This window comes from Leucoraja erinacea, chromosome 8, assembly GCF_028641065.1.
Source record: "Leucoraja erinacea ecotype New England chromosome 8, Leri_hhj_1, whole genome shotgun sequence".
In the NCBI taxonomy this organism is placed as follows: domain Eukaryota; kingdom Metazoa; phylum Chordata; class Chondrichthyes; order Rajiformes; family Rajidae; genus Leucoraja; species Leucoraja erinaceus.
The window spans coordinates 2,621,884-2,633,352 of NC_073384.1; the positions used below are offsets into that span (position 1 = coordinate 2,621,884).

The 11,469-nt window shown below is 44.5% G+C and overlaps 2 protein-coding genes across 5 annotated transcripts in view; one reads left to right on the plus strand and one right to left on the minus strand.

Moving 5' to 3' along the window:
* The window catches only part of mdh1ab (malate dehydrogenase 1Ab, NAD (soluble)), a 259,183-nt gene that overhangs the window by 102,346 nt on the left and 145,368 nt on the right, over positions 1–11,469 (minus strand). The window lies entirely within an intron of this gene.
* wdpcp (WD repeat containing planar cell polarity effector) overlaps positions 1–11,469 on the plus strand; it is a 136,533-nt gene that overhangs the window by 86,828 nt on the left and 38,236 nt on the right. For all 4 annotated transcript variants that reach the window (XM_055638873.1, XM_055638872.1, XM_055638876.1 and 1 more), the window contains 2 exons: positions 2,653–2,716; positions 6,729–6,831. In XM_055638873.1, the coding sequence (XP_055494848.1) occupies positions 2,653–2,716; positions 6,729–6,831 (167 nt within the window). The remainder of the gene's footprint in view (positions 1–2,652; positions 2,717–6,728; positions 6,832–11,469) is intronic.

Genomic DNA, 11,469 nt, shown 5'->3' on the forward strand with positions numbered 1-11,469 from the left:
ATTTCAGCAAAGCCTTCTATTGCTTGCTTCCTCCTGCAGTTTTCAGGCCATTTGCCTCTCAGGCATAGCTGGGAACGTTATTGTTGGGCTGACCCTGAGGCCTTTCTGGTCACAAGCTCCAACTAGATTGTGGTGTGGTCTTCACCTCACCCTTTAGCAGTCAACACAGTGGGTTTCAGTTTGTTCTGAGGCCGTTTATCTCCGGCATGCAGCAATATACGCAGTGTACTTACTAACTGTTCCAATTCTAGCAATCGCTAAGGCTCATACTGTAGAATTTATTGAATCTAATATTAATGCCTAGAAATTCAGTCACATAACTGCTTTTGTTTTATTCTGTTATCCAATTAAAAATAATGATTTTGTTCCAGGTCGTTTCATATAATTTCAGAAGCTTAAGCGGGCTCTTCCGGGTGTGAGGCAGCCTTTCACACACAGTGTACTTTGTAGCTTGGGGGTTAAACAACTTTGTGAACTGACCTGTAATTGAAGCGTACTCTGAGATGCTGATTATTGAAGGTTTCAGCTACTCCGATCACCCCACTGCAGAAGCTAACATTTATTGCTACTTGCTTATGAAGGGGGAACAACAAAACAAAAAAAAACATTGCAATTTCTCAAAAAGAAATGTGTCTACACTTGCTCTTTGTGACGTGACAATGTTCATAGCACAGTATCAGGCAATGGCCATCTTTCTAAGAGATGCCAGTCACCTCCACGATAGTCAATCGCTTTGCCACCCCATCAACATCCTGACAGCACACAATTGCCCAGAAATGTAACTTTGACAGATTTATGAATATATGCTCATCAATCACTAGGTATTGATAAAACATAAAACAGTACAGCATAGCAACAGGCCCTTTGGCCCACAAGGTCTGTGTTGAACAAGATGCCAACTTCAACATCATCCACCATTCCCTACATTCTTTGGTGAATACTCCCAACATTCTAGTCCCATCTTCCCTCTAGTGTTTCCCTCTAATGCTTTGTTGTTAAACCCAGTTCTATTCACAAGTTGTTTAGCGACTGATGTGTTTGGTTGAAAGCAAGCAGCTGCACTAGCGCATGTGAGTACCATTGTGGGCTCTGGACAAGTAAAACCTTAAACCAAAAAAACCAATGCTGTGTACTTGTCTATCCTAGTGGAAATGGCGTTCCAAAGAATCTCCCAGCGGTTGGTGCTGCTGAGCATTGGAGATGAGACTGAAGCTCCGGCTTGGACTAGTTGGACATGGTCATTGATATCACATGCACCAAGATGCATTTCCTTGGCGTTTGGTCTCTGAATATCTAAATATTCCACTTAGATTATACCCTTTGTCTTTGCTTCATCAGATAGCTTTGCTTATTTTTGGCAGTCATTTTGAATTTTATCACATAATTTCTATGGAAGTGCTCCACTTCATTGGGGGTTAATAATTTTATACCCCACCCTTGAAAATGTTTTCCATTCCCCAATGTTTCAGCAAAAAGTATGAATGAATTTATTCTCTTCTAGTTTACTGCCCCCTCAGCTGAGAAGGTACCATGTATCGCCCACCCATTGAGAACATTCCCCCGTTCAAATTGTGTACAGACACTCATATCATATCAATGCCAAAAGCCACTGGTGTGGCCATTGTCTATTATGCCACAGGACATAGCTTTCTTTTCATTAAATGTGATACTGTTCTGTAGTTCTAATAACAAGGAACTGCAGATGCTGGTTTATTAATGCCTAGAAATTCAGTCACATAACTGCTTTTGTTTTATTCTGTTATCCAATTAAAAATAATGATTTTGTTCCAGGTCGTTTCATATAATTTCAGAAGCTTAAGCGGGCTCTTCCGGGTGTGAGGCAGCCTTTCATAGAAACATAGAAACATAGAAATTAGGTGCAGGAGTAGGCCATTCGGCCCTTCAAGCCTGCACCGCCATTCAATATGATCATGGCTGATTATCCAACTCAGTATCCCGTACCTGCCTTCTCTCCATACCCCCTGATCCCCTTAGCCACAAGGGCCACATCTAACTCCCTCTTAAATATAGCCAATGAACTGGCCTCAACTACCCTCTGTGGCAGAGAGTTTCCAGAGATTTACCACTCTGTGTGAAAAAAGTTCTTCTCATCTCGGTTTTAAAGGATTTCCCCCTTATCCTTAAGCTGTGACCCCTTGTCCTGGACTTCCCTAACGTCGGGAACAATCTTCCTGCATCTAGCCTGTCCAACCCCTTAAGAATTTTGTAAGTTTCTATAAGATCCCCTCTCAATCTTCTAAATTCTAGAGAGTATAAACCAAGTCTATCCAGTCTTTCTTCATAAGACAGTCCTGACATCCCAGGAATCAGTCTGGTGAACTGTCTCTGCACTCCCTCTATGGCAATAATGTCCTTCCTCAGATTTGGAGACCAAAACTGTACTTTCACACACAGTGTACTTTGTAGCTTGGGGGTTAAACACGTGTTCGGCATGGACTAGAAGAGCCTGTTTCCGTGCTGTAATTGTTATATGGTTATACCAAAGATAGACACAACATGCTGGAGTAACTCAGTGGGACAGGCAGCATCCTTGGTTCTGTTCTGACTATCCTGTAGTTAATTATATTATGGTAAATATTGATAAAAAATGTTCCCAGTAATCCTTTCTAATAGTTCACAATACTTTGACAGGTACCAGAGGTTTGAGAAGGCTTTTCTATTGGCAGTAGATATTTGTTCACGAGACCTGTTCATGGTGAGTTATTTCCATCCTCTTCCATGTCTGTTCCAGATCTGTATCATTGTGTATATTTGTAGTTTCAAAAGCAGATCAGTATGAACCAGAACTTCAAACAAGCGGTACAGCAGACATACTGTTGGCCACACAGACTTTATGAAATTAGCCAAAATCACACCTAAGAGCTATTGATATTGATATTTTCTTAACCTTAGGCCAGTTTTGTATTTGCAGGTACCATTTTGGACTATCACCTTGTTTAGTTGGTGATGTACATAGTTGTCACATTTCAGTCTAAGATACATACTATTTCTAATCCATTCACTAAAGATGTACCTGTAGTTACATTGCATAAAATACAGTTCTGGAGCAGGTTTAGGAAGCTAAAGGTTTCAATGTGTCACGAGCAAATCATCAAACCTTCTGCCAGTATGTTTAAAACAAGAGAGCTAAAGTGCAAACTCAAAGGCTCTGACATTTAACCTTTAGTTGCTCTTCCCGTATAATTAACTCCAGGAATAAAACGTAACCTATGCAGAAAGCCTTCTGCGCCGCCCAGCGTGTGGTCCTTGTCTCTGGAGACCTTGCACCAGAACGCCACACTCAGTTTGCAAGGACAAAGCTGATGGTACTTGCTTAGATCTCACAGCTTGCTTCTTCCAAGCTAAAGCTTTGATTGTAAATAATAGAATGAAAAGAAAAGAACATGTTGGGAAACTCTGCGAGTGTCCACTGTGGCAGCGCAAAGACGTTCTAAAGAATTAACGCAATGTTCGAAAAAAAGAGATTATTAATACTACAAAGTCATTATGTTTCCCCGTGCATCTCAAAGATCGGACTGGTTAAGAGAATATTATCAAGTCCCTGTTGGTTGTTCTGCATTCATTCATCAAAGCATTGAGCTCTTTTGTTACCCACACTCAAACATGTTGTGTTGGCTTCGTGATAGAAACATAGAAAATAGGTGCAGGAGTAGGCCATTCGGCCCTTCGAGCTTGCACCGTCATTCAATATGATCATGGCTGATCATCCAATTCAGTATCCTGTATCTGCCTTCTCTCCATACCCCCCCGATCCCTTTAGCCACAAGGGCCACATCTAACTCCCTCTTAAATATAGCCAATGAACTGGCCTCAACTATCTTCTATTCCAGAGAGTTCCAGAGATTCACCACTCTCTGTGTGGAAAAATGTTAATGATGAAATGTCAAGAACACATTATCATTTGGAAAGCTTATTACTTCTTTCATTTTAATTCAGTTTATTGTTTCTTTTTCTCTGGAAACTGGCATCTAATATAAAAAGACCAGCTAGAGATCTGCTACTGGGCGTTGCGTTGTCACTTTAAGCATTGCCCTAAGTAGACATGAAAGGTTCAGAATGTGTGACTTTAGTTTTGTTTGACCTCTGTGTCTGTAGAAGTCTGTGTACGAAGGAACTGCAGATAGACACAAAAAACTGGAGTAACTCAGCAGGAAAGGCAGCATCTCTGGAGAGAGGGACTGGATGTCATTTCGGGTTGAGACCCTTCTTCAGACTGTTCTGCTGGATTTACACCAACTTAAATAGAAAAGACTGTGAATGCTACAAAGAAAATCTACGTTATTAGTTTCTTACTAATCAGGTCGGGTCGGGGGGAGTTCCCCCCCCCCCCCCCCCCCCCCCCCCCCCACCCCCCCCCCCCCCCCCCCCCCCCCCCCCCCACCACGGTACCATGTAATCCCGCGCTACCTGCTTACCTGCTCCATGGTCGGATAGTCGGCGACTAAACTGTCTCCCCCACCTGGTTTGCCAGGTGAGGAGGGGGCTGTGGACCCCCAGCAGGGACCAAAATCAAGACCTGTCAAAGGGCGGATGAGCTCCTAGCGAGCCAAAGGCCATCCACACTTCAGTAGAAGTTGCGATCACTGTCGTACAGAGCATTGTAAGGCAGCGTGGGCCGTTGATGTTTGCAACAATGATGATGATGATGATGATGATGATACATATCAAAATCATGATACCATGAATGGAAGTTGGGAGGACTGCTGTGACGGTGGGGCAAGGGGGAGACACTAGTGACAGTGGGGCAAGGGGGAGACACTAGTGACAGTGGGGCAAGGGGGAGACACTGTAGTGATGGTGGGGCAAGGGGGAGACACTGTAGTGACAGTGGGGCAAGGGGGAGACACTGTAGTGACAGTGGGGCAAGGGGGAGACACTGTAGTGACAGTAGGGCAAGGGGCGACACTGGTGACAGTGGGGCCAGGGAGGGGCACTGTAGTGACAGTGGGGCAAGGGATAGACACTGTAGTGATGGTGGGGCAAGGGGGAGACACTAGTGACAGTGGGGCAAGGGGGAGACACTAGTGACAGTGGGGCAAGGGATAGACACTGTAGTGACAGTGGGGCAAGGGGGGCTAGACACTAGTGATGGTGGGGCAAGGGGGAGACACTAGTGATGGTGGGGCAAGGGGAGATACACTGCTGTGATGGTGGGGCAAGGGGAGACACACTGCTCCAGGATAATTGCAGGCCTGTTGGCCTGTTGCTGAGTTATTTGATGTAAATATGTGAGTGGCATGTTCATTGTTTGTGCCACTTGATCTCAGAATCAGCAAGGTGTTGCTGGATTTCCTACATAAACCACAACTTCACTCTTGAAAGAATAATTTGATCAAAATCAGAGAATCATCATTAAATTATCAGACGAGGGTCTGTGACTAAGTTAGATTGTGTGTGTATGTAGTGGAAGCTGACCTTTAGTTCAGTTTATTGTCACGTGTACCGAGGTACAGTGAAAAGCTTTTGTTGTTTGCTATCCATTCAGTGGGAAGACAATACATGATTACAATCGATCCATTTACAGAGTAAATAACTTCCAGTGAAGCCACCACAGGAACCAGACTGCTAGCGGCAGTCAACATGACCCAAAACACAATTTGTTTTTAGACGTCTCAATTTTAAGACTACTCCCATAGTTTCACTGGCTTGTTGTTTGGTGGTGCACAGGTCCGACTGCAGCTGACTCTTGTGTCATTGTGACGTGGGAAACCTGTTGGCTTTTGCCAGGTAACAGAGCCCAGAGGTTGTTCTTGCCATTTTGCAATCCACTTGAATATCAAAGGCACCTACTTCTGCTAATTGCAGTTTGTTTGTGATGGAGAATAATACAAGCCAGGGTGCGGTTCTGCAGGAATAATGATATGATATTTTTAACTTGAAGCAAGCAGTGAGGCAGTCACGATGGCGCAGCGGTAGAGTTCAGATTCAGATTCAGATTCAATTTAATTGTCATTGTCAGTGTACAGTACAGAGACAACGAAATGCATTAGTGCATAGAAATGCATAGAGTTGCTGCCTGACAGCGAACGCAGCGCCACTAACCCGGTTTCGTTCCCGACTACGGGCGCTGTCTGTACGGAGTTTGTACGTTCTCCCCGTGACCGGTGTGAGTTATCTCCGAGATCTTCGGTTTCCTCCCACACTCCAAAGACGTGCAGGTTTGTAGGTTAATTGGCTTGGTAAATGTAAAACATTGTCCAGTATAAAATTGTCCAACTTCCAGTATAGACTCTTCAGAAGGTACAAGGTACAAGGACTCAGTTACCCAAGTCTGCCTGGTCTGCTGGAGGAATGTGGCTTTGATTTGACAGCAAGGCACAGCCTGGTTTGTGGTACACTATTATTATGAAATATCAATTGTAAATATTACAATAAAGCAACAACTGCAATTAATGTTATTATAACTCTCTAGTTTTTCAAGCTGTGGCCAAATTGTCCAATGTTGGCAGGCAGAGGCTTCTTAGGCCGTTGACATTTTTCATCAGACACTAAATAACTAGCGAACTTGATGTGTGGCTAAGTTCACACATGTGCCATATTGTTTTTCTGTCTATGACAATATGTTGATTATTGAAGAATAATTGTCTAATGAACATTATTTTCAAAATTTGTACTAGGTTAGAAAAGTGCAATTTTAAAATATGTCCTGATGCTTCAGGAAACTTTAATTTATCTGGGATTAATTGATTTTTTTTTCATATTTGAAGGACATTTATTATGTAGCTTTGGAAAAGGGTGAAATGGCCCTGGCAGAAGTAGCCAAGAAGAAAGCTGATGAGATTGATTCCCTGTCAATGACGACTGATGTGGGTAAGGATCATTTCTCTATTATGTCTGAAAGGAAAAAAAAACAGATTTTTATTCAGTCTTGTTTACACCATCTCATATGCGATCCCAGTAATATGATTTGGATTGATAGCAGTTTGATTTTAAATTTCCCGCCATAGTGTTAATTGGAATTGACATTGTATTTTAGTTGTTGCAAAAATTGCACATTATGCTTCAAAAAGGTCAGCAGAAGATTTAGTAAATCTTGATTGTAATTTGGTAAATTGTGTTCTGTGATGTGCAGCAGACTATTACAATGATACTCTCCATACCCAATATTACACAACACATATTAGCAAATTAACTGGAAAACATCAGAGTTCAGCTGGGGCTGTGGGTGCAGCTCTGGGCACCGCACTGTAGCATGTGGACGAGATGGAGAGGATGCAGAGGAGATTCACCAGATGATGTTTGAGGGGAGATTGGAGAAGCTGGGTCTGTTTCCCCAGGTGCGGAGGAGGTTAATATTGACATGTACAAAATGATGAAATTATTAGATAGGGTAGACTACACGTAACTTTCCCCCTTAGAACCAGTGACTAGAACTGGAGGATATAGATTTAAATTTAGGGTTGGGGGTAAGAGATCTACATGGGGTTTGTGGGGGAGATTTTGCAGGCATGAAGTGGTGGAAGCAGAGTTGCGAGGTGTCCAGACCCTGTGAGCATTGAAGCTACAGGCCACTTGCTGGAAGACAGGCTTGGACATAGTGGGCTGAATGGACTGTTTCCCTGCAGTTGGACTCTGACGTCTGTTAGTTCCAAGCTACCAAATGTGTTCAAGAGTCCAATGATACAATGTGTTTTAACATTGTTTTAGATTAGATTATATTCCTTTATTTGTCATTCAGACATTTCGGTCTGAATGAAATGTCGTTGCCTGCAGTCATACATATAATAATAAATAACAAAACACACAATACACACAAATTAACATCCACCATGGTGAGTTCACCAGGCACCTCCTCACTGTGATGGAGGCAAAAGTCTTAAAGTCACTGTCTCTTCCCTCCTTATTCTCCCTCTGCGCTGAGGCGATCCAGGCCTCCGATGTTGTTACCCCACCGGGCGATGGTAATTCAGTCCCGCGGCTCAACGGAGGCGGTGGTCGAAGATGCCGCTCTCCAGTCCAGCGGACGCAGCTGTTGCCGCGGGAGCTCCGTAAAAACAGGTCACCAACCTGTGACCTGCGAGCTCCCGACGATGTCGTTCACTGGCCCGCAGCCATGCCCTGGATTCACGTCGCTGCCACCGGAGCACCGCCTCAGCCCCGAGTCGTGCAGCTGCTACCGGAACGCCGCCACAGCTCCGAATTCGGCCAGCCTCGCGTTGGTATGTCCTGGCTGGCTCTGCTTCCTGAGCCTCGAGGTCGGTCGCAGTTGGAGGCCGCCAGCTCCGCCATTAGTCCTCAGCGCAGACGGAGGCAGAGAAGGGGGGATACGACAGAAAGAGTCGCTTTCCCCCGAAGGAAGAGACAGAAAAACATGTTTCACACCCCCCCTCCACACATAACACAACCTAATAAACTAAAATTTAACTAAAACAAGACAAAAAAAACAACAAAAAAAGTAAAAACAGACGGACAGCAGGCGATCCGCAGCGGTTCAACAGCGCCGCCACTTCTGCCACTACCATCAAACAACCTTTCCTGTCCTACTGAACTGGAGAAATAGTCTTGAAATGTCAGCCTCAAAAACATTCAGCTCTGCTTCTACTTATTCTAACTCCCCTCCTTTGGAACCATGTTCTTGTACCCCTCAATGTGTTTTATTAGAAGAAATGGGTCAGAAAGCAGTTTCATGTACAAAACCTGGAGTTTATTTTTCATTAATTTCTACCAGACTAAGTGGGACCCGTTGGGTCCCATGTTCACACGGGAGCGCTGGTCTCCCAACACAATATTCCACCTCGTATTCCACCAAACAGCTGATTGCATTTTCACTTCATTTCCATTGCCATTACAGTTTCAAGCACATGGCAGGCTCAAGTCAAACAGCTCATTGTATTTTCACTTCATTTCCATTGCCATTGCAGTTTCAAGCACAGGACAGGCCAAACAACTCATTTCATTTTCATTAAGGGCTAACAAATAATTTATTCAAGTACATTGCATACTCACAGTGTTCTGTAGTTTCCCAGCTCAGACAGAGAGTTGTGACCTCTCCCTTGCCATCTTGCAGACAGACTGAGCCACGCCCACACTTCCGGGTTTTATAGTCCCTCCCCCTCCCACCGGAAGGGGCGTGGCCTTCATGGCAGAGATTGGCAGGCGAGAGAATCTCAACATTTTTTAAAGACTAATAAGTATTTTATTTTTCATCGATGGGAAAAATCCTCGGGGCCTGCGCAGCGGAGGAGGACTCTGAGTAATCACAACCATATGTGGTAGCGTTTTTTCTAAAATCAAAGCACAGTGCAAACAGGAAGTGGTCAAGATGAGACTTTTAATTATATAGATAAACAATAGAATTTCAGAAGGTGCAAACAGACTGGAAACACATTTAAGGCCATGGGGGGTGGGAGATTTTTAAATTCTTATCTGAGGACATCTGAACACTGGGGTAAGACTGCCCACACACCAAATGCCCAGCTGAGAGGCCAACACAGGCAAGAGTTTTACCAAGGATGGAGAGACAGTCATACCTGCAGAAGGAGGACATAGAATTCCCCAGGGAAGATTTTGTCTTTGGCAGAAGTGCCCTAACTCCATGCCACAGCACACGATATTATAACCTTGGAAACAAGATGTTGGAAGGTCACCAGGCAGCTGAAAAGGTGCAAAGCCTCTGGAGCACACAGAAAACAGTGAATGAGTGTGTGTAACACAAGCTTGCAACCTTGATGCAGCAATCAACAGCAGAGATTTCCAGGGCAATGCCTGCATCTAGTTACCAATCCAGTTGTGGGAATGATACAGGGGAATGCTTTCAGCTGCAGGGGAATTCATCGTAAGGGGCCCCCACCACCACGTTCATTCAGGAGTGCAACGCACATCATATTTCCTGTGCCATACATCAAAGCAATCCACACAACCACTCTACATATATGTGGAGAACAGCTCCATCCAGTACATCATCATCCTCAACTTTACAGAAGAGGGATTATAGGGATATCCTCAAATCAGCTTGTGCTCATCAATCTGTTCCCATTCCTTTAGACTACACGATGCCCTTCCATTCATGATCCTAACCAGCTGGCCACCAGAACCAGCCCCAGTGTTGGCTGAGGACATATTTCATTGCACTGGCCCTCTCCATGCAGGTTGAACGGGAATCTGCTTTTACACAGGGTAGGAGAATCAAGAACCAGACAACATAGGTTTAAGGTGAGAGAGGAAAGATTGAATCGGAACCTGAGGGGCAATAGTGTGGTGGGTGTATGGAACGAGCTGCCAGAGGAGGTCATTCAGGTGTGGACAGGTGCATGGATAGGAATGGTGTAGCTGGATACGTGCCATAGGCAGGCAGGTGGGACCAGCATAGATGGGGCAAGTGGGCTGAAGGACCTGTTTCCGTGCTGTAACACTAATTAGTGACAGATATGTTGTCAGTCTGTCAGCACCCGTGCCCCTGCTTTACAAGATTGTGGACTCCCGTGACTTGAGCACAAAATGTAGCCTGATTTTGAAAGTATTAAGGAGTTCTGAACTTCTGTCGACTTTTAGAAACATAGAAAAATAGGTGAGGTTAAACCAAAGCTATTGAAGTGGATGTTTTTACAGCACAATTGTGGTAGCACGATGGCGCAGCGGTAGAGTTGCTGCCTCACAGCGCCAGACACCCGGGTTCCATCCTGACCACGGGCGCTGTCTGTAACGGAGTTTGTACGTTCTCCTCGTGACCTGCGTGGGTTTTCTCCGAGATCTTCGGTTTCCTTCCACACTCCAAAGACATGCAGGTTTGTGGGTTAATTGGGTTTGATAAAAATGTAGAATTGTCCCTAGTGTGTGTGGGATTGTGTTAATGTGCGGGTATCGCTGTTCAGCACGGACTCGGTGGGCCGATGGGCCTGTTTCTACATTGTGTCTCTGAACTAAACTAAATTCTGACATTATCTTGCTCATGTTTGAAGAAAGAGGACACAGAGAAGAAATGGCAATGCGCGATCCATTTTTCTTTACCATCTCCAAAACATCATGCAGGTGCAGCAGGCAGTAAAGAAAGCGAATGGTATGTTAGCTTTCATTGCAAAAGGATTTGAGTATAGGAGCAGCGAGGTTCTACTGCAGTTGTACAGGGTCTTGGTGAAACCACACTTGGAGTACTGTGTGCAGTTTTGGTCTCCTAATCTGAGGAAAGACATTCTTGCCATAGAGGGAGTACAGAGACGGTTCACCAGACTGATTCCTGGGATGTCAGGACTGTCTTATGAAGAAAGACTGGATAGACTTGGTTTATACTCTCTAGAATTTAGAAGATTGAGAGGGGATCTTATAGAAACTTACAAAATTCTTAAGGGGTTGGACAGGCTAGATGCAGGAAGACTGTTCCCGATGTTGGGGAAGTCCAGGACAAGGGGTCACAGCTTAAGGATAAGGGGGAAATCCTTTAAAACCGAGATGAGAAGTACTTTTTTCACACAGAGAGTGGTGAATCTCTGGAACTCTCTGCCACAGAGGGTA